Source organism: Taudactylus pleione, unplaced genomic scaffold (genome assembly GCF_031769625.1).
Source record: "Taudactylus pleione unplaced genomic scaffold, aTauple2 ptg000066l, whole genome shotgun sequence".
Taxonomy (NCBI): Eukaryota; Metazoa; Chordata; class Amphibia; order Anura; family Myobatrachidae; genus Taudactylus; species Taudactylus pleione.
The window spans coordinates 35,960,506-35,984,966 of record NW_028284468.1 but is presented as its reverse complement, the minus strand read 5'-3'; the positions used below and the strand labels follow the sequence as shown (position 1 = coordinate 35,984,966).

Sequence of the window (24,461 nt, the reverse complement as noted above, 5' to 3'; positions counted from 1 at the left end):
CATGGCATCGTTAACAATATTATTGATTCCTACCTATCTATACACTCTAAATGTCGCTATTTAGCGTTCTAAGTCGCACAAGAAATAATTGCTTCCCAGACTTTGATTGTGGTTCCAAAGCACAAAAAGATATTATTCACCAAAAAGCAGATAGTTACACGCTGTGATCTAAATACAATTAGCGCAAACAAATTATACAATCACTAGGTACAGTCGAATACATACGCATGCGCTCTGAATTCAGATTCCCGGCATCAACTATGAAACCTCCGTCAACAGAAAAGAAAAGATGACTGACTAGTAGATTCAGGGTGCTTGCATATAAACCCTTGCAGAGATAGGCAATACAATAGAACAAGTTGGCATAATCCCATTGGTTCTTCTTCCTGGTTCTCCTGTTACGATGTAGTTCATAGGTCAGTTTGTATTGTAATAGTTCAGCCTCCAACAGCTTCTTTGTGTCCGTTTTCCCGCCGAAGAACAAGTCTAAACTGGCTAATTACATTACATGAACAGAGTACATTTCAATGCCTATCTCTCTATGATCCATAATTCCCAGACGCATGTTGCGATTTTCTTGCAGATGGAACCGGAAATCTGCAAATAAACAGTGGTTCAGAATGGCACCAAACACGGTCTGTTTATCATGTACTAAACCCAAGATCATAAATCCAGTCGCTTTATTACATAATTAATAAAAAATATAACCTTGGATAATAACCTTAATGCTGGGGAAACTTTCTATTCTAAGTTTGCAATGTGTAAGTATAAGAATATTAAGGAAAGACGCTAGTTAGCTTTGTGGGACTACGTATTTGTGGAGTACACCATGGTACGTGTTTTGCAGGGTTGTTCATATTATATGTTTTAGTAAATGTATGTATTTATGTAATGAGGACTTTTAACATTGTTCTGTTGCGTGGGGATCTCACAATGCTAAATAATAGCATTGCCGTATGTACTGATATTGTGGGATTTGCTAAAATGGCATCTTGTTACCATTCGCAAAATGGCATCGTGCAGAATTTACTTTTAACAGATTCTGTCTCAGACAATTATCCGGCTTCGACGGTCCACCCTTCGATAGCACACCAACACGCTATCACACTCTGATTTTAAAAATTAATTTAGGCTTACACTATGACATATTATTTAATGTTATATTATGGGATGGCACAAGGTGGTTCTTAAACCATCATTAATGTGTCTCTGGGAGGGACTTAAAACTACACTTATATGCACACCGCGGATCTTGGGAGATCATGGGAAAGATGTGGGGATGCACTTAACCTATAAAGGAAGTCTTGAAGGGGAATAGGGACTTACATTATTTAAGATGCTTTAAAATAACATTTTAATAACACATTTCATGCATGGTTAAATGTATGCATCATCTGATGGTACATTCTAGTTCAGGGTTGTAATGCAGTTCTTCATTTACCTTGGTATTCATTCTGTTACTGCTGACCACCATCATAATCTCATTCCTTCGATTCACCTTATCTTTACATTTTCCACATTTCAACACATTAGGAACACACCTGACACATAAGCCAATTACTATGATGACAACCAATATGAAGATCAGGAATTTACCTATGCTAGCAACTATTTCCTGGACACACTCTCCTAGACCGGAGAACCATTTCACTGGGTTCAACCATGAAACCCATTCCTCTACCTTCTCCTCTACTACAGCCACTGAAGCATTATGGTTCTTCCGAAATTCCCATTTCAGCTGCAGAATTTCATTCATCTTCCGGTCTATCACCTCCTTGGGGTCACTAGTATCATTTGTAATATATGTGCAACACTTTAAACCAAATTGGGTGGCCAAAGTTACACAATACCCTCCAGTGACAGCTGTTAAATAATTTAACACTAGCCTATGTTGCACCAGTTCTTTCTTATAAGCTTGTAACTCCCTACCTGTATACCTAAACGTGTCTTCATACATCTCGGTGATATTATCTATTAATTTAGCAAGATCTTGGATATATCTAAAATTTAGTGTACCCAGAGCGATCCTGGTGGGATCCAATGCGACTAAAACTTGAAAGCCAGTTGTTTCACTAATCAATTGTGTGGCTTTATGCACATCACCAGGTATCATATTTCTTTTGTCTCTATGTTCATACTGTGTGTGAAGATATGGTGATGGTGTGTTTTTATGAATACCAAATATTTCACCATGTGTAAGGGTCATAACCTCTGGGAGTACTCTTCCCAGATAACACAAACCTTCGGAACTCGGAGAGAGCCACTTATACGCTTTTCTTCCTCATATAAAATATACATAAGGGATGGTAAACCTCATTATCGTCACACACATTTTTCTAGCAAGTGATTCTATTTCAGGTTCTCCCATTTGACTCATGCAAGTTTATGGTTGTATAACCCTAGGACAGTACCCTTCTGGTACTCTACAAACCATTTCTTTGATGTCACTTAGTGTGTACCGATAGCGGAAGTGTCTCAGAGTTTCCAGAATAACAGATCTCTTAACAATTACTGTACTGGGTTTGGTCAGGTACCGCCCTTGTGACTGTATTGCTCCTTCTCCCAACTCCACTCCATTGATATCACCATCAGCTCCCCTCTCCGTCCTCTGTCCTCCGTCACAGAAACCAGAGATCCCGAAAACAACTCAGGATAATGAGAACTCTGGGAGAAAACACAAAGATAACCATAGCCTATCAATCCATTGCTGAAAACAATGATCTACAAATTTCTTTAGCTCAGGTATCTCACTGTAACCTTTAACCTTCCCGGAACAGACTCGCAATTAGCAGGTCTACGTTATCTGCCTCGATTTCGCCTTGTCTCTCCACTGGTTGGTTGACCTTCTTACAGTGGTGGAATGGACCCAGGTATCTCTCTCTGCCACTTTCAAAGAAGTTGTACTCGTCAGCAACACCTGATATGGACCTTCCCACCGATCTGTCAAACAACCTGAAAGCAAGAAATGTCTGATCATAACAAATTCTCCAGGTTCAACATAATGACAGTTTGTTTCTGGCATATAATTAAATTTCAGTTTCTGCTGTTGCTGCTTTAACTGTTTTACTCATTGTTATAAGATACCTTACAGTAACCTCGTTGTTACTTTTCAAATCTTCCTGCGGATTTATAATCCATTGAGGTTATCTACCAAATAGTATTTCAATGGGGGACAGATTGAGAGGGGGTCTAGGAGTTGTCCTGATACTATGAAGGACAAGCAGTAGTGCTTCTGGCCACCCCAGTCCAGTTTCTGCCATGATCTTACTTAATTTCTTTTTAATGGTACCGTTCATCCTCTCCACCTTGGCGCTGGCTTACGGTCAATAGGGGGTGTGAAGTCTACTATTAATACCCATCAATACCCATCAACTTACACATGTTTTGGAAGACATCACCTGTGAAATGAGTACCCCTATCACTTTCAGTAATTCTAGGAATACCGTATCTGCATACAAACTCCTGAACAATCTTAGCAGTAAACGCAGCAGTATTAGTGGCAGCTGGGTATGCCTCAACCCAATTAGAAAACACATCAGTGCACACTAATACATACTTGAGATTCCTGCAGGGTGGTAATTGGATGAAATCAATTTGTATTACCTGAAAAGGTCCGTCGGTAGGAGGAATGTGGGATGGTTCGGTGGGGATTGTGTGAGCGCTAGCAACCGGGTTGATGTTTAGGCCCTGCGCACGTGCAGCGGCCGCACTGCACGTGCGCAAGCCCCGGAGCGAGAGAGAAATTCTCTCGCTCCCCGGAGCTAAGTACAAAAGGGCTGGCTGTCGATGTTGATCGACAGCTCGGCCCGTTTTGTAGGCGTGGCGGGGGGGGTTCACAAACTGAGGCATGGGGAGCTTCCTACTCGATCAGAACAGGAAGCTCCCTGGGGCTTGCGGTTGCCGAGACCCACCTTAGGGTCTTGTCACAAGCCCCGATGGTCGCGATGGTCTTGACCATCGTGACCATCAACCTGGTCGGTCGCTAAAGCTGTGGGTGGTAACTCGCAGCTTAGCTAGCGACCAGGAGGCCGCACTTAAAATTACAAGCGGCCACCCTCATTCAGAACGAGCGCTCGCTTCTTGCGAGCGTCTCTGAATGAGGGCCTAAGTCCTGTAATGGCAAGGCCAAAATAGAAATACCTGGGATCCACATTCTGCAGTATCCACACATTCCCAAGAAGGTACGGATTTGCTGTTGGTTCTGCTGCAGTGTCATGGTCTGTATGGCTTGGATTCTGTCAGTGGTCAAATGTTGTAACCCCTGGGTTATTCAATGTCCCAAGTATTTAACCCTGGACTGGCATGACTGTAGTTTGTCCTTAGCAACCTTGTGTCCTGTTTGCGAGAGATGAAGCAATAAAAGTTTAGTATAATTTAAACATGACATAAACGAATCAGAACACAACAATAAATCGTCCACATATTGTATTAGAACAGATCCATTGGCAGGTTGAAAAGATTGTAAACAGTCGTGTAAGGCCTGGGAAAAGATACTGGGGCTGTCTATGAAATCTTGGGCCAATCGTGTCCATATGTATTGTACTCCCCTGTATGTAAATGCAAATAAGTACTGACAGTCAGACAGAGAAGAAAGCAGAACAGAGGTCAATGACAGTAAAATGGGTGGCATTTGGTGGGATCTGCATAAGAATGATAGCTGGATTCGGCACTATGGGGATTTGGCTCTCTACTACCTTATTAACCCCTCTAAGGTCCTGTACCAGCCTATAACCCCTCCAACCACTCTCTTTCACAGGAAAGATGGGACTGTTGGCTACACTTGCTGTACGGACTAAAATTCCCTGTTGTAGTATGCAATGGGCCAAAAGTAACCTCTGCAGATTTTGTTAAAGGATAATGTTGCACTTTACCCGTTACACCCATTGCTGGTACTGTTTACTGGTCACCTGTAAATTAGATGGAGATTTTATCACTGATCTGATCGCCCCTGTGTTTACAAGAAAAGAATGTTTAGTACCAGCTACGTCAATTAACATTACAGGTACTTCTCTAACATCCCCAGTTAACCTGACTGGCTTTAGACTACAGGTATGACCTGCCCCGTAGCGTTGACTCTCACTCTCCAATACAGCATTTAAGGCCACAATTGGAGCAGGTGACTGTGGAGAATTCCATGCATTCTGCATATATCCCTTATGTGGATATCTAGGTACTCCCTGGTTACGGGGTCCTACCCTCTTCACCATACAGTTCCTAATTACATGTTCCACTTGGTTGCAGTTAAAACACCTTTGTGGGTGGGGGAAAAGGTTGTTGTGTGGGTTGGGCAGTAGAGAAAGATTGTGAGTGTGGGTTAGAATTTTGACGGTAATATGGTGGCTGCGGGTTAGTATGGGTTTTGTGGCTGTGTGTGATAAGTGGAGTAGGGCTGTGTTTGTGGCGGTGCAGGATTGGTGAGGGCGTATAGCTGTGCAGGTGCATATGTGTGTGGTGGCTGTGATGGTATATTCATTCCTTCTAGAGCTTGAATGCTAACAGCCATTAGCTTCTCGCTCTTGGTCTCTCTCTTCTTGAGGATGTTTTTATTGTGCTCAATAGCAGACTCCCTGAGTGTCTATAGTAACTCCCCTCCAGCCAGGCAGAGAGGTCTGGGCTCAGGTCTTTAGATTGTCTTTAAGACCATCCATAAGTACCGTGATGACCATTTCTCTGTGCTATCTTTAATATCTTCTATCCCAGTGTACTGGGTGATAGCCTGCAGAGTTCGGGTACAGTAATCTTCTGCAGATTCACTCTCTTTTTGTTTTACGGTGAAAATTTTACTCCAGTTAACTACTACCGGAAAATATACACCCAATTGAGTTTTTATGTGGGTAATGTTACTTTGGTTATCCTCGTCTGTTAAGGGATCATCTCCCTTCAATACGCAATCCGTGATAAACTTTTTCACGTCGGTGTTGTGCGGAAGACACACCCTTAACACCACTCGCCAATCTTTATTGGTTGGCTCGTGAGCATTACCCAAGTTTTTCACAAATCTTTGGCATTTTGCTAATTCCTTCTTGGGGTCAGGGAAGTAGGTCATTATGGAATTTAGTTCAGCTCTTGTCCAAGGACAATGCATCACTACATTTCTTGTGGGCACCACACCATTCACATCCGGATTCCCATTGGGAACAGTTACTGTCCGGACGGTATGTATGCCTGCCATAATGCTACCTTTGGTCGAATTACCTAGTTGAGGGTTCAACCTACTGCCACTACGTACGGTATTAGTAATCTCCGCTGCTGTTAAAGCGGGGGGTTAATACTTCCTGTACGGGTGGGGCTACCTCCATTTCTGGTACTAGTGAGGCGGCTACCTGTGCTTGCTGTGGTGGTACATTTAACATTTGTGCAACATGGGAGAGAGCGGACATCACAACAGGGTCATCATCTACATCATCAACACGTTCATTATTATTACTTAAGAGAGGGTACAGGTTACATGTTACATTTTTATGGGTTTTTAAATCGACTGTACCTTCACCCCCATCCGCATAGGGCGGTGGTGGTGTGCGTGAACAACTGACAGTACCTTCTGCAATGCTATCTTGCTGTGCGTGAGTGCTATTTGGCGGCGTGCACGCAAAGCTGCTTAGCGCTGCGTGCGCACTCCTCTGCATCGTGCACGCGACGCTGGTTTGCGTCGCATGCACACCCCTAAGCCACGTATCCCCCTCGTGCTGCCACAACTTTAAACAATCGTTATACTTTATCATTTTCTTTCGAGAGTGCACCATACAGATGCTATCTCGGACATTGTTTAATACCTCCTTTATCAAAGCTGCCAATTTTGGGAAAAGGTTTTACACTCATTCTCGTCATCTTAAACCATACATCACAGTACATAGTTGCGTACGCACCATACTTTGTATGCATTATATGCTGTGCCGAACCAATCGGCGCTTCCAAGAGCCGCTCATCATCTAACATCTCTGCCGTTTGCTTGGCTCCCATCTTGGGAAAATAACACTAAACTTTTCAATAGAGAGTTAAATCGATGAAAGAATGTCAAGGCTACTTTCACTTACCTGTGGACGATATCAACAGGCCGCTCCCACACACCTATGGAAGAATAACCAGGCTGCTTCCAAGCACCTAAGCCCTTTTCGAGTACTTTGCACTGGTAGAATTTAAGCATTCCAATAACAGTTACCCTTTTCAGTGATTTCGTCCACCACTACTGACAATCACAATATGCCACAACTGTGCGGTTCAATCACAATGCCCAATAACCCTAACTGATCACTGGATGTTGCGATCACACTGAGAGCCGATATCTAACACAAAACAATAACTACACCTGCTGTGTGTATAGACTCCGGTTTCTACTTCCGAACCACTAGGCCGACACCAGGCGCCTAGCCTCTATGATATCCCTAGCTAGGGAACATGTTACCCCCACCAACACATGTTCACTGTTACCTTTTCCTGTGCAGAAAAATAAATGTTTTCCCAGATATGGCAGCACCGACTAAGATCTTTAAAACAATGCTATCAATATCACAATGCAATCTCAACGGCTTTGTTTAAACATGCGGCAGCAATACAGGAAATACATATACGCTATTGTGCGACTAGTTGCACACACAATAATGCAACCGCTACACAAAACGTATAATTATTACCCTTACGCTATTGTGTGACTTCCCCTTTTAACATGAAATTTTGTCAACGAAGGAAAACAAACTTTTTTCCTCCCTTGTCCCTGGATTCTAATCAGCGCTCCTTGAACTCACACAATAACGGATAACGGTCTCTCAGCAACAAAGTGGTAGCAGGTATTCGAAGGCACAATGCGTTCTTTCCTGTGTATGGCGCCTCCACCCTTTGCTGAGAGATCGATAAGCATGTGTAACCGTGTGAATGGTAGCGTGATTTCACTATGAGCCCCCCAACTATTGATTCCTACCTATCTATACACTCTAAATGTCGCTATTTAGTGTTATAAGTCGCACAAGAAATAATTGCTTTCCAGACTTTGATTATGGTTCCAAAGCACAAAAAGATTTTATTCACCAAAAAGCAGATATTTACATGCTGTGATCTAAATACAATTAGCGCAAACAGATTATACAATCATTAGGTACAGTCGAATACATACGCATGCGCTCTGAATCCAGATTCCCGGCATCAACTATGAAACCTCCGTCAACAGAAAAGAAAAGATGACTGACTAGCAGATTCAGGGTGCTTGCATATAAACCCTTGCAGAGATAGGCAATACAATGGAACAAGTTGGCATAATCCCATTGGTTCTTCTTCCTTGTTCTCCTGTTACGATACAGTTCATAGGTCAGTTTGTATTGTAATAGTTCAGCATCCAACAGCTTCTTTGTGTCCGTTTTCCCGCCGAAGAACAAGTCTAAACTGGCTAATTACATTACATGAACAGAGTACATTTCAATGCCTATCTCTCTATGATCCATAATTCCCAGACGCATGTTGCGATTTCCTTGCCGATTGAACCGGAAATCTACAAATAAACAGTGGTTCAGAATGGCACCAGACACGGTTTGTTTATCATGTACTAAACCTGAGATCATAAATCCAGTCGCTTTATTACATAATTAATAATGAATATAACCGTGGATATTAACCTTAATGCTGGGGAACCATTCTATGTAAGTGTGCAATGAGTAGCGTTCCCGCTAGGCTGTTTTAGCGGGGCGCGGCGCCCTGCCCTCCTTCGTCCGGCATCTATTCTCCCTTTCTGCAGCGCTTGGGGGCTGCCCGGCATGTCCGTAAGCGCTGGGCACGCCCCCAAGTATGACGAAAAGGGGACGCGTCTTATAGACACGCCCCCTTTTCATAACCACGCCCCCTTTTCGGGCGCGCGCACAAGATTGCCCTCTCTAGCTCCGGCGCCCTGCCTACCGCCGGAGCTAGAGGGAACACTAAATGTGTAAGTATAAGGATATTAAGGAAAGACTATAGTTAGCGTTGTGCGACTACGTATTTGTGGAGTATACCGTGGTACATGTTTTGCAGGGTTGTTCATATTACATGTTTTAGTAAATGTATGTATTTATATAATGAGGACTTTTAACATTGTTCTATTGCGTGGGAATCGCACGACGCTAAATAATAGCATCACCGTATGTACTGATATTGTGGGATTCGCTAAAATGGCGTTGTGCGGCCATTCGCAAAATGGCGTCTTGTTACCATTCGCAAAATGGCGTTGTGCAGATTTTAATTTTAACAGATTCTGTCTCGCCCAATTATCTGTCTTCGACAGTATCCCCAGATTGGACTGTATGTACAGACAACTGGGGATATCGTTAACGACCCACTGGATCACATATCGTTCATCGTTCAGTTCATACACACTGGACGATATGAACAATACATCGTTCAACGTTATCGTTCATAAAAATCGGCCAGTGCGTACGGGGCTTCTGCCAACCAATTGGAGTAGAGGAGGCATTCCACACCGATATTAAGATTTCCTTTCAGAGTGTCTCTTGCTAGGTTTCACCAAATAGTGGTTTGTATTTTGGCTACTGGAGTGGCCATTTTAGGTAAGCTCTCATCTGAAATGTTTAATTTTGCTTTTTTTTTTTTTTTTTTTTTTTGTACAATGGGTATGTGACATCTATTCAGACAGGCAAGCTAACCATTGGAAACATCTTAAATGTACACTGAAAATGTATAGATGTCTCTAGCACGTCTAATGAAATATTATTGTATTGTTTGTGAACATTTGTACAACGATTAGTAATAGCAGCAGTGGCATCTACAGAAAAAGAGGCAGAGAGATTGTAGGCTATTCACTTGGAGCCATCTTAAAAATCCACCAGTGTATGGACCATGGTCTGGCTCCTAAACTACAAAGATGGCTGCTGCTAAAAGTAATTGATTCAATAACCAAACATATAACTGCTGTTATTTGCTTTGAAATTTTTATTTCGATTGATTAAATATTGTGAGTTGAGTTTAGTTGTTGTGTGCAATTCTTCCTTGTATTCTTTCCATAAGCAAAGATTCATCTTTGTGATTTGTGTCTTGGGATTAGCCCCCCCCCTAAAAAAATAAATCATGTGCAAGGCAGCCAGTACTCTATTTCATTACTGGGTGTTTGCCTGTGGAAAGTAGTAATGTTCTTTGGAGCACATGATTGTACTTTTGTGTTGTACGAAAACCGGAAAATTTCTACTTTGTTCTTTTAGAAGTACACAATAGTGCAAACTCTGCTGGATAATGTACTGTTCATTTTACAGGTGCTGTATGGTTTCTTCTGTAATGCTAGTATGGAATATATATTTATAAGTTTGTTCCCAAAATTTATTGGAGAAGTGAAATGTCCACTGTAACTCTAGAAACTTGCAAACAATACTAGTTTGCTTTTCAGCAAAAGTACAAAATGTCATCCTTAATTGTTTCTTCTTTTCAGATTTGTGACGGCTTTAATAATCTGATGAGGAGAAAACACCATGTCCTATGTGCTACCTGAGCGACTAAACCGGCAGGAAGACATAAAGAAAGGGCTACAATTTATTCAGTAAGTCTTATTCTTGCTACATTCAGCACTTATATTGAGATGCATATTAATGATATGACATTTTCATTGGATATTTATAGCAAGAATTCAAGAAAACCTAGAAAGCCGGATAACTGACTTAAAGGGGGTTATCGGTCAACGGTTAATTTAGTTTAGCAGTTGGAATTGCCAAAAAATTCCATAATAAACTGTTAATGCGTCCAATCTGTGAAAAATCTATTTTTTTCCCATCAATACTCCATGGCAGCCCTTATAGTGGCTTCAGCTGGATGATGTGTGTGTGTGTATAGTAGTGGTCTTTATTTTCTTTTGTTGTGCAGGTTATTACATTCTCCTCGCTGCCAGTGTTGTAATTTCTGATGCTGCAAGCCAAGTACCTGCTGGCTGTCCGGGTGTATTGTCTCTGGAATTAGATTTGTTTGTGAAACTTTAAAAAAAAGAAAATTAATCTGACCAGGACAGCCTATTGTATCATAGGCGAGAAGCCGGGCAGGCTAAAGGGATCCAGAAAAGCTTGAGCTTTCCCTGTCTAAGCTGCACTGTTTTTCTTGCACATACTCATAAACAAACTGTGTCCAGAAGCAGGATGGAGCTTCAGCGTGATCTCAAAGATCTGATAAACACCTGCCCCTAACTTATGGATGTCTTCATATGGTATACTAATATTCTGTAACTGTAAACTATTGACAAGTTAAATCTTTTTAGTATCCTTGTAATGGAGGTTTTACGGATGAAAATTAGGGTGATGTTTTTGTAACTTCTATTATCCTCAGACTGAAGGAAGACGTCCCCTCTAGAGTATTTTAAATAACTTATTACATGGATGAGAGAATCCTTTATCACTAAAGGTGCATACTCACGGTACGATTTGTACCACCAACGACTTGAAAGATATTGTTCAAAGATATCTTTCAGTGAGTCATCCTGCCACATCTCTGAACAGGGAAAATTGACGATATCGTCCAAGTTGGCCCGCATGCATGGTCGATGAAAGATATCTTTATCGTCCATGTGGGAACGCGTATCGTTGGTAGACCGTTCACCGCCTAAAAATGAACGATATATCGTTCAACATTGTTCATATCGTTAAGGAAAATCGTTCCGTATGTATGCAGCATATGGAAGATCTTTTTTTTAGACAGTGAGTTAAATTAACAAGATGTCTTACAAGTATGGATGTAGAAGATAGATATTCTCTTTCAGAAAGGGATTCCTCTAGTGTCAATTATGGGGACATTGTAACCTAGGTAATGTGAAAATTTGTTTAAAACCATATATAAATTAGAGATGATTAGTTTTGTTTTGACTCTCTGTCACATTCGAATCTCAGAAAGAGGCAAAACTTCATCTTTCACTGACAAAGATGATGCGTTGTCTGTGAAAGATGGCATCTTGTCTCGTTCTGAGATCCGACATTGGCGGGAAGATCTGAGTCAAAACCAAACTGCTCATCTCTAAATTAGAAGTCATTTAAGAAGACTAAAACAATAACATCCATATTGGCACAAAGATCTTTTTGAGGACCACATCAGAGTCATCTCAGCACATCAAGTGGTAAAAGTATTAACACATGGAATGGGAACAAGTAGAAAAACATTAGTCTAATGCTAACGGATTAAAAAGCAAGCATAGCTGCTGAATTTTAACTAACCAATGTACATGTGCAATTTTCAGCATTGTACCGTGGGAGGAGGGGTCATGATGACTTGATACATTGCGAATCGCATCATCCAACCCACTAGGCCAACTTTGTTGGGAGGTCGGGAAAGAGTCTTCAGGAGCCACACTGAAATCAGCTATCTATCTCCCAGAGCCATTGTGGCTCTAACTAAGATTTTTTGGAGATGCTCTCCACACAGCTAGCAAGAAGGAAAACCGGCAATTCCTGTTTAAAAGTATGGTAATTATACAAGGATGCCCATTCTTAAAAAATAGCTTGGTTAGTTTCCATATGATTACACTTCTCAATTTGTAGAGAAAATTGGTTTTATGACACTGAATCTAATGAAGTGATGGCTAACTGATTACCACATCTTTTCAGCAATTCAGAGACACAAGGATCTATGACACAGACGATGCAATAGGTAGAATGTCCCTACTACCTCTTTAAATAGCCTTTTCGTGTCTTCAAGATTAAGAGGTCTGTTAATTAATTTTCTGCGAAAATGGCAATTTCTACATGATTTTAGTATCTGCAATTTATCAATTAAATTTTTCTACTTTAGGCAAATTAATGTAGGATAACATAGTCCACATTACTCCCAGTGGGGGCTGTGGTATGACGCAGTCGAGCTTGGCACTGAGATAATGCCATCTTAACATGGCGTTGGCCCATTGTAGCAAAGGTGTTGCAGTCTCTCTCCGGTAATCAACACTCACACATGAGAAGAAGGCAGTATATGTGCAGCTCAGAAGTTAAGTGGTTACTTAAGTCTTCAATTGGATGGCCTCTTTTCGGAGACTGTGTCCCGGCGTATCTGCAATAATAAATACCCCCAATTTAAATACATTTTGAATTGCTGCTAATTTTTATGTTGTTTCCCACAACAAAAATAACTAGACCCCTAAAAGTTTAATATGACATCAAAGGACCCACAATGATTATTGAAAGGATCAATTCACTCTAACAACAGTAGGGGGCAGAATTGTGTAGTGTGCAAAAATATGATCACATTCAGTCATGTCCAGTGGGCATTGGTGAGAGTTTCATCAGTAACCAAAAGGAAATGTCTTTTTGCAGTCCAGGTTTACGTCAGACTCGCCAGAGCTGGAGACTTTGCCAGACAGCCTACAGAACTTCATCAAAGCAAGAGTAATTGCCTCAGATCAGAAGGACAAAGGTGTTTATTCCAGACTGTTCCTTCAACGAAAACTTCAGGAGTCTTTCACACTACTCTGGAGACTTAATAGCAGACAGTTTCGAATGGAATCTGTGAAATCTTTTGTCATGGTCATTAGAGACTTTCTCACATCCTTAGATCTCCAAGATTCATTCTTTCATGTAGCACAGAAACTTTCTTTGGTACTGGATAATAGGACAGCACCTTCAATTTAGCTTTCTGTCTGGCCACAACCTTTTTTTTTTTTTTTTTTAAATTGAGTAGTTTTCACTAATTGATTTTGTATATACAAAAAAAGAAGAAAAAAAACAACCTTAAAACTAACAAAAATTAAACTCAAAATACATAATTAATGGCTGCTAGCAAACAGAACAAAAATAACAGCACCAGATACAAATATTGTTGACATAAAAGAACAGATTGCTATATAATCAAATAACATAAAAATCACACAAAAATATAAAATAAATGAAACGTGAAGATTTTCATATCGTTAATATACCAGAATCATTATCACATCCCAAACCTGTTATATAGTACTCAGACAGACTGACTTGGGGAAGCATACTTTGAGTCAAGCCAACCGAACCAAATCTTATCATTTAGATTCTGCTTTAAGTGTTATATACACATAACGTTCATGCTGCAGCGTTAGCGCAACCAAGGACACCCAGGCCTGAAAGTCAGGACCTGTAGGGGCCATCCAAAATCTTGCTATACAAACTTTAGCTAATACACATAAATTTATTGCACATTCAATTTGTATTTATCTAGAATATCATCATCTATGATCCCAAGGCAACAGAATCTTGAAGTAAGAATAGAATGAGGAACACCAGTATTAGATATTGCCCTGAGGAGCCTGCTCCAAAATAATTGCACCCTAGGACATTCCCATAACATATGCCAAATGGTTCCAGAGGCTGAATTACACTTTGGGCAAACATCCGAAGCCCTTCCTCCAAACTTCACCAACCGAGCTGGTGTGAAATAAGTTCTATGAAGTAGAAATAGCTGAATCTGCTGAAACCGAACAGAGGCAGTAGATACATGGGGGCAAGCAACTGCTCCACTCCATTCGTCCTCAGTGAGACCACCCAACTCCGATCCCAGCACTGTTTCAAATGAGACAAATTAGAAGCATAATGATATAACAAAAATGAATATAGACAGGAGAGTGTCCGCTTAGGACCTAGATGTAAAAGAAAAGATTTTAAGAGGGGAGTGTTGCAACGAGAGAGGCTTACTAGCAAATTGAGTATTCAATGCATGGCGGAGCTGTAAATATCTAAAAAAAAAATAAAATAAATAAATAGATGGGAGTTTAAATTCGTCCACCAGCTGAGTAAAACATTTAAGAATCCCATCTTGATATAACTGATCTTAATAATACCTTTACTACCCCAAATCACTCTGGCATTAAGAGAGGATAGTTCTGTCAGCTGTCGGAAACCCCAGAGAGGTATCCGGGTCAATCTCGCTAAATTGTATTAGTGCATGAGCAGCACGCCAAATTGTCAAAGCCTGTAAAACTAAGGGGGGATCATTACGAGAGATCGAAGCATTAAGCAGAGCTTGTAGGGGTGTATGTCCCGCTGACACTTGGGATGTGAATGACAAGTATTCTAAAGTTCAACCTCCTTCTCTCTATAATGCATTTTAAGGTCAGCAACCCGTTTAAGCAAAGTCCTTCGCATAAATGCTTTAAATGCATCCCAAATTACTTCAATTGGAGCAGAACCAGCATTATCATTAAAAATCTCCAAGCAGCTTCAAGTTCCGACCCTGCCCCCATCTGTAGAAGCCAAGAAGGATGTAATTTCCATAATGTCTGTCCTCTTGGACCATTCAGGTCAACATTCAATTTAAGGGGAGAATGGTCTGATATACTCCTCATCTTATACTCAGCACCAGATATTTTGGGAATCAAATTAGGAGAGACTAGAGCCAAATCAATTCTGGAGGAGGAGAAACAAGAATATTGTTGTATCCCCGGATGCTTCATCCTCCAGGCATCTATCCAGAGCTGGCCCTAACCAATTTGGTGCCCTAGGCAAGATTTTGGATGGTGCTCCCTAGCAGATAATCCCACCACACTACACTCTAAAGACACACTTCCCCACATCTTCATACATGATACTCTGTTTTCACTTACCTCTTAGGAGATTCTTCCCTTTCTCCTCTTTTTTTAGGAGTCTGGCAGAGGACATAAAATTGTGATTAATTTGGTCCTATTTTTACATATTTTCTCCCTCTCCCTCTCCCTCTCCCTCTCTCTCTCTCTCTCTCTCTCTCTCTCTCTCTCCCCCCCCCCCCCCCACAGCAAGCCAGGCCTCATCCAGCACCCCCTTTTCCAGCACAGCAGCCCTGGCCTCATCCAGCAACCCTTATCAAGCAGTCAGAACATTCAGCATGGTAGTGGATAGGTCCCTTTCAGTATTTGTACCCTGATGTCATCAGTTACTGTCCATAGTCATTCCCTACTATCCACGTGGGCATAATGGGGGAATATAAACCTGTGGCGAGCAAACCCCATACATTGTGGAATGTATGGGCATGGAACTTCCGCCCTCACTGCATGTCACTTCCAGGTACAAATATTGAAGGGGATGTATACACTACCCCACTACCCATTCAGCACAGCACCCCCTGTGCTCATTAATTATGCACCCCTCTCCCAGCACAGCACCCATCAGTCATCCAGCACAGTCAGCACCCCTGGCCAGGCTGGCCTCTATGCAGCCCTTTCCCAGCCCAGTTAACATCTCTCAGTTATCCAGCAGCGCCCCTCTACCAGCTGAGAGTTCAGCTGACTTACTTAGGGCCCCATTATCAATGATGCATAACACCTTTAGTGCTCACTAAAAGGGTTAGGTCATTCTTTCTGTATTCAACAAACAGCGATAATCTAAGATTACTGCTGTTTGTCACAGCATCGTTCCCGCCATCTTTAGATGGTGAGAGCAATGCGGTCCCCTTTGCCGGCAACGGGTATCCAGCGCTGCCTTTCTGGCTTCCAGGCACTACCGGGTCCCCTCTGGGTTAAGTGGCATGCACATGTGCAGACGGACCGTCCCGCATGCGCATTACACAGAAGCCCATAACTGGTAGCATTAGGCTGAGCGGAGGATGTGGCCAACAAGGAGGACTTTGCTGCAACTCGCCGGAGGGGTTCAGCTGGTCTCCGGAGAGTGCAGGCTCCTGGTTTCCCTGTAGAAACAAGAATACAAAGGACCTCCTATAAGGCGCTAATAACTGATAGCTAAATTAATAAAGTACTGGCAGCTGCAGCTGTGGGGAGTGGTGTCAATACTCCCAATGAAGTTCAAGGAACTAATGGTAATAGGTATAGAAAGAATCACAGCGCAGGAGCTCAGTACCACCACATTTATTAGTAAAAAAAAAAAAAAAATGTAACAGTATTAGGTGTAACAATTACACACACATAAAATTAAGTTAAATTCAATAAAAGCAGGAACATGCAGAAGAAAACTAATACCAGTGCTGGAAGAATGGGTAAAACTAGCGTGTATGTATATGTATATATATATATATATATATATATATATATATATAAAAATATATTATTCATTTTAATACAGTCAGGTGCATAAATATTGGGACATTGACAGAATTTTCATATTTTGACCTCTATTCACCACCACAATGGCTTTAAAATGAAACAAACAAGATGTGCATTAACTGCAGACTTTCAGATTTAATTTGAGGATAATTCCATCCAAATCAGGTGACCGGTGTAGGAATTACAGCGGTTTCTATATGTGCCTCCCACTTTTTAAGGTTCCAAAAGTAATGGGACAAACTAAACAATCCTAAATCTAACTTTCACTTTTTAATACTTTGTTGCAAATCCTTTGCAGGCAATTACAGCCTGAAGTCTGGAACGCATAGACATCACCAGACGCTGGGTTTCATCCCTGGTGATGCTCTGCCAGGCCTCTACTGCAAATGTCTTCAGTTCCTGCTTGTTCTTGGGGCATTTTCCCTTCAGTTTTGTCTTCATCAAGTGAAATACATGCTCAATCGAATTCAGGTCAGGGGATTGACTTGGCCATTGCATAACATTCCACTTTTTAGCCTTAAAAAACTCTTTGGTTGCTTTGCAGTATGCTTCGGGTCATCGTTCATCTACACTGTGAAGCACCGTCCAATGAGTTCTGAAGCATTTGACTTAATATGAGCATATATGTGGCCTGTGACCACATTGCTTAAATAAATAAAATCAGAAAACCCAGCATTCACCATGTTTAAACACAATGATGTATAAATAAATAAATAATGGGGATTTGGTTCATGGATTGATCAATGCATTTAAGCCCGCAGCCCACATCACGGGACCCCACTTTTCTGCAGGTCCTACACTATCCGTCACACTGATGGAAACCTGGTAGCTGCTATCACATAGTTTAGACTGAAAAAATGTTACCTGGTTTAAAGCTCACCTGCCAGCTAATGGCTTTTAAAGGTAAGGCAGTCACCTAACATAGCTTCTATATATACTACCAAAAAGACAGCTGACACAGGTTAATATAAACGAGTTTGCACATGGGGTGCATGGGAAAACTATGATCACAAAAAGTTAATAAAAAATTAACCGCATAAACAAAGTCAGAAATCCACTGCACTCGCCACTCCTAGATTTGGGGTGCAGACCTGCACTCGCCATTCCCAGGACTGGGGTGCAAGTGGCCTGTGTTTATTTAAGCAATGTGGTCACAGGCCACTTGCACCCTAGTCCTGGGAATGACTAGTGCAGGTCTGCACCCCAAATCTAGGAGTGGCGAGTGCAGTGGATTTCTGACTATATATAGATATATATAATCATCCATGTCCAATGGTCATAGTCCGTATAAGCTGGAGTATTGTGTTCTGCCCTCCTCAGGAGGTCTCTTTATAATGCTTATCCTCTCAAACGGAAAGTGTCCCAATGAAATGCTGGTAGTGCAGGCAAACTAGTGATTGTTAGCTGGAAGTCAGTTGAGGTGAGTGTTATATAGATGCTCCTATGCTCTCCTATAAACGGAGTAATCCAATGTCCAGCAACATGGCCCGTTGATTCCAAATGCTGCAGTTGGACAAGCCACGTGTGTCTCCAGCTGTCCGGCCAGTGCGCGGACACGAGTTACAACATGTTAGGCTGAGAGTGAAAAGGGGATAGCGGTGGAAGTCCCAGTCTGGTCCTGACGGACAATGGCAATCCTCGTAGCCGGCCAATATCTGCCAAATACAGCAGTCGTCAGCACTGGTAATGAGGGTCCTCCTGCAAGTAAGCAATAGCGGCAGTGCCTGACCCCAAGGCTTCGTCAGAGGCATATGCTGCTTGTTCCAGACATCAGGTTTTAAATAGGGCTACTGACAAGCAGATCCATCGCAGCTGTATTTAATAGACCCATTTGTATCAAGATGTAGCAAATGAAGAGTATGTCAAAGCACAATAAAATACATTGTTAACACAGAAGGCAATCCATTAGAAGGAAAAAATGGCTATATATCGTTACTAAATAGTCTTTATATTTTTTAGTATGATATATTAAGATAAAAACATATATCATATAGAAAACATTTTGTTAAATTCGTTTTTTTAAATTCATATATATAGACAGATATTCCATAATTGAAAAATATATAATAAAAATACACTAAGCATTAATTTCTGAGTTAGTATGACAAACTCAAATAATTAAAAGACAGAGAAAAAAAGGGAGCATAGAGATGTTCTGATGTTATAATAATCATACAGACAGATATAAAATAGAGGAAAAATAAAATCCTTCCAATTATATTAGATCGCTAATAATAATTATAAAACAGAATTAAGTACTATTGCCTCATTGAGACCCTCCGGATGGAGGGAGCCCATTCTGAACATCCATGGGTCCTCTTGTTTGCAAAGTTTTTGAATATTGGTCCACCTATGACATTATGGGGTATTGTTTCTAAGCCGATCAGTTTAAAACAATCTGGTTTAGCCCCATGTATTTCATTAAAATGTCGAGAAACGCTATATCTGCATACACACGCAAAGATTTTGTTACCAACGATTTTATGAACGATTATCTGTCAGATTTTTTAAAGTGCAATGAACGATATTTTTGAACTACAGACGATTTTTGCATATTCCTTTAATGAAAATCGTTGAGTTGGTCAGTCTGACTGAACTACAAACGTGAACGCGCATGAACAATTATCGTTCAACTTAGAAAGTGAACGATTTTTTGAACGATAAATGATATCGTTAACGATAATCGTTAAAAAATCGTGTGTGTATGCACCTTTTGTTTTAAGTATTTATTAATTATGTTTTAATGGTGCTCCATAAAATGAAGCTTAAGGGACCTAGTTGTTCGACGAACATATGTTAGATTGCAATTGCATTTCAACACATAAATAGTGAATTTTGAATTACAGTTGATGTATGTTTCTATCTCATACATCCTGTCCTCACTGGTACAATATACAGATTTGGTGTAGTTGGAAACATAGCGACAGGTAGTACATCTGGATTTGCAGCACTTAAAAACAAAAACAAAAAAACCCTTTGGTCTATTTTGTAACCAATTTTTTGTAATTGAATTATATTCTCCTAAGGCTTTCAAAAAGCTCAGCGCCAATAATGTTTGAAGAGACCTGTCCCTTTTATAAATGACCAAGGGTTTTTTAGGGATGCATTTTTTTTCAAGATAGCATCATGTTTTAGAATTTCATCATTTTTGTTGATAATTTTCTTTATCTCAAAGGAAAGACCACTATATTTGGAAATAAAGGCCACATCTCTATTTGTCTGATTGTCTCCAATATAGTTGTTGTTATATTTCTTTTTGGATATATATTTTGTATTTTTTCAAAGAGAGGATCTATCTATAGTTCTAACTTTTTAAAGTTTTATCTAAGAGGTCTTCTTGATATCCCTGTTCTTTAAAAGAATTTAAAAGGACGGTGGCCTGAGTATCAAAGGTTTCTATTTGGGTACAATTACGTCTGATTCTTAGTAGCTTTCACTTAGATATGTTGTTCTTCCAAGGAAGATAATGTGCACTGGAATAATGAAGATACGAGATCGTAGTTACTTCTTTCTGGAAATTGGAGCAAATGATGGTAGAATCTACCACACAGAGGGCTACATCCAGGAAGGAAATAGATTCCCTATTAAAAGAGTGGTGTAAAGGAAAGATTAAAAGAATTGGAGTTAAGAGAGTTGACAAGAGCTGTGTCCAAATCCCCATCAAAAATAATAAAAAGATAGTCAATGAAGCGGCCATAGAAGACCAGGTTCGCGCCATACGCCCCACCCCTACATGTGGCTCTCCTCAAAGGCGCCCTTGTAGAGGTTGGCGTAACTATGCGCGAATCTGGTCCCCATAGCTGTCCCCATTGACTGTAAATAATAAGTGTTAGAGAAAAGAAAATAGTTGTGGGTGAGAATAAAACGAATAGAGGAAAGAATAAAATCCCTATGTTGGTCAGGAAGGTCACCCTGCTTGTGCAAATGGGAAGACCTGGCCGAAAGGCCCAAATCATGTGGAATAATGGTATATAGGTCTCCCTGTGTTTTTCGCCCTCAGCGGTCAGGTTATACATATAGCTCCTTCCTCCCCTATTGGGGTTGGTTTGTTGCGCGCTTATTGCCTTTTCTACTGCTGCATTGAATGTTTCTGTATGTATGACTTTTTAATGTACTTTGTATAGTTTCAGTATCTGTATAGCTCCACTTATTCTTCTTATTGGCACATTACCGTTCCTGGCTCTGGTGTGTGGGGGCCTCATTGGATTTTTGTAATGTCTTCCAGGGGTAAAGCTCCCTGAGAGGTGGGTGCTTCTGTGCTGCGTAATTGTAGGACTTCTGCTGCTGTGTTTTTGTCACAGGTTCCAGATGACGATGGTCTCTGTGTTCACTATTTTACAACCCCACAGCAGGAGGTTCCTTCAGCTTTACCTGCCAATCAGGAACCAGCTTGGGCTTCCTCGCTATCCCAGGTAATGTTGCAGGGAGTTGATTGGCTCTCATCCCCTGGGTCCGACCCCCCGATGGTGTCACATCAGTCGTGACCCAGATTTCCAATGTGATGCCGCCCCCTTTGCTGCCTTCTGCTACGGAGCCCTCTTGGATGCAGTCCTTTATGCAGTCAGTTCAGGGTTTGGCACAGATGTCTACCAGATCAGATGCCCGGCTGCTAAGCCAGCCAACAAGCCTGCTGCATGATGGGCGGGCCTCCACCTGGGGGACACCAGAGTAGAAGGACGGCTTTTTTTCCCCCGAAATTTGGAAGGAGGATGTCTGGGTAAGAGTATGGATACGCTTTGAGCTTTCGGTAGCACCCTCACAGATTTTTTCGACAGGTCTTCCTTTGGATCAGGAGAAAGCAGGAGTCTTGAGAGAATCCATTCGCTCTCTACTGGCCACCAAGGTCATTGTTCCGGTTCCCTTGTCTCAACAGGGCATCGGCTTCTATGCCAATCTTTCTGGTTTCAGACCAATTCTTAACCTGAAGTCTCTCGACAGGTATTTCACGATTCCTAAGTTCCAAATATTTCCCTATATGGACGACTTGCTTCTCCTGATCCAGTCTCCGGAGGTTCTCGAGAAACACGTTCTGGTCACGGTGGACCTTCTCCAGGCTCACGGATGGGTCTTCAATTGGAAGAAATCCTCTCTGACTCCATCTCAGGCGATGGTGCATTTGGGGTCCTTACTGGACTCCAAGGGTTCCTCCCGACGGACAAAGTTCAGGGCTTACAGACCAAAATTTGTCTATTTTTTGCATCATCGCCATCATGGTGGAGTATGCCCAGTTTAATTCCCGGTCTCTCCATTTGGAGATTCTAGCCCGGTGGAACAAATCCCATCTACAGCTCAGGTCTCAGATGATTGTTCTCTCTCCGGAAGTACGTCCATTACCTCTTGTGGTGGCTCCAGGGTTCTTGTTTGATCATGGGACATCCCTTTTTGGATTCAGGACTGGTTGAAAGTCTTCGGGGTTGAAGGGTGGTGTCCTGTCAGCAGACTTTTCAGGGTAAGTGGTCCGTTTATAAGTCAATTGCCGATCAACACTCTGGAGCTACCAGTGGTTTATAGAACTCTTTGGCTTTGCCTATACTGCGGAGTTGCCCAGTCCAGGTACAGTCCGACAGCACAACGGCTGCCGCCTACATAAACCATCAAGGAGGCAGTTGCGCCACCATGAGGGAAGTCAGTCGCATTCTTCAGTGGGGGGAAAAGCGGACTTCCTAAGACGCCAGGACATTAATTCAGACGAATGGGCCCTACTCCTGGTTCTACGCTGGGGCTTGCCAGACATCGACATGATGGCATCTCGACACAAGCGCCAGGTTTCAAGGAGCGGCTCACGCACCAGACATCCGGTGGTCTTTCTGGTGGATGCCTTGGTGGTTCAATGGAACTTCCCTGCTCCTGTACATCTTTTCTCCAATATCTCTGATTCCGCAGGTCCTACGCAAATTGAAGTTGGAGGGTGATCCTAGTGGCTCCTGATTGGCCGCGAAGTGTTTGGTATGCACATCTTCAGGGCCTCCCTGTCGACGCTGCTTTGGGGTCAGATCTTCGGTCTCTGGGCCTGTGCTTTCATCCGAAACGCTATTTGACGGTGTGGCTCTTGCAACATCAGTCGCGAGAGCAACAGGGTTCTCTAAGTCAGTCATTAACTCTATGCTCAATGCTCGTAAGCCTTCTTCAGCTAGAATTTACCATCAGGTTTGGAGAATTTACTATGACTTGTTTTCGGCTAGCAATCTTAACCCCAGGTCTTTCCGACTCTCTCTAGTTCTCTCCTTTTTGCAGGCGGGGCTGGATTTGGGCCTCCGGCTTGCTTCACTGGAACTGCAAGTTTCAACTACAGATTGCGTTATAACCTGATGTTCGGACTTTTCTTCAGGGTGTTCTCCACGTACAGCCTCCATTGTACCGCCTTTTGAGTCTTTAGGCACAGTGGACATTTGGTGGCTTATCTGGAAGACTGTTTTCATTCTTGCCATAGATTCTGCGCGGCGGTTGTCTGATTTGAGTGCATTGTCCTGTTGCTCTCCCTTTCTTATCTTTCACCAGGACAGAGCTGTCCTTCGAAAGTGACTAGGCTACCTTCCTAAGGTTGTTTCTTTTATAGGGTCCATAGGGCTCCACGGGGAAATTTTGGGGTGTAGTTGGGACCTGGAGGACCGGACACAAACGGCAAAGCTTTACAAACCCAGGATGCTCCGTTCCTTCCCCGTATACCCCGCCCACAGCCTGACGGCACTTCAGTTTCGTTGGTGTCCAGCAGGAAATGGACCGCCATTATAACAGTGGGCTGTATTAAGCAGCCCAAGCTTTACTTTTATGCTTTTATTTACTCTTTATTTTTTTTTACAAATGGTCAAGCAGCACCAGACTGTCCTCCGGACGTCTGTGCTGCCGCCCCATCACACCTCCACAGGCCATGACACCATGCCTGTGCTAGGTACTCCCCGGCGGGGCTCCGAGGGGGACTAGCTAGCAGGCTTCCTGGACTCCAGACGGCAGTACGGAATCCAGGGGTCAGGTAAGGCGGAAACCCCGTTTGAGGGGACCCGTATCTTAGTGCAGTCTTGCCTCCGGTCTCAGGAGACAGACCGGAGGTGCTGATGTGGACACTGGCTTTGAACACTACTCCACTAGACCATTGGGGCATAAAGTTACTGGCGCAGAGGCATATTTTAAAGGCCCGGGGACCCGGTGGTTAACGTCAGCCAGGGGATTAGGGCACAATTCCAGCTCGGGGCGCGATTCCACTGTGGTCTTGGTGTTCCCTGAGCTGCTACTCCCTCACCTTCCACCCCCTCAGAGACGCGCGGCAGCCATTTTAGGCAAGCAGGTCTCCCGGAAACGTTGGGTCCAGTTTCCCTGTATACTTCTCCCACAGGCCAGGTTTTAAGGTCTATATCCTACCAGCCACTATGGTCTGTGTAGTCTATTTTAGTGCCCACTGCAGCCATGTGATGTTTTTTTCTGCGTTTGTATGTGACTTGTGCTAGCGCTAATCTCTACTTTCTGTACTGTCTGTTATACTTCTCCCTTATTTTTTTTACTATACACTGACATACTAAGGTATTGGGGGTTCCTT

The 24,461-nt window shown here is 42.3% G+C and overlaps 1 protein-coding gene across 6 annotated transcripts in view; it reads left to right on the top strand.

Moving 5' to 3' along the window:
• Positions 1 to 24,461, top strand: part of ZC3H7A (zinc finger CCCH-type containing 7A) — a 130,456-nt gene that overhangs the window by 20,524 nt on the left and 85,471 nt on the right. For all 6 annotated transcript variants that reach the window (XM_088466780.1, XM_088466778.1, XM_088466776.1 and 3 more), the window contains exon 2: positions 10,400 to 10,507. In XM_088466780.1, coding sequence (XP_088322906.1) covers positions 10,440 to 10,507 — 68 coding nt within the window. In that variant the 5' untranslated portion in view covers positions 10,400 to 10,439. The remainder of the gene's footprint in view (positions 1 to 10,399; positions 10,508 to 24,461) is intronic.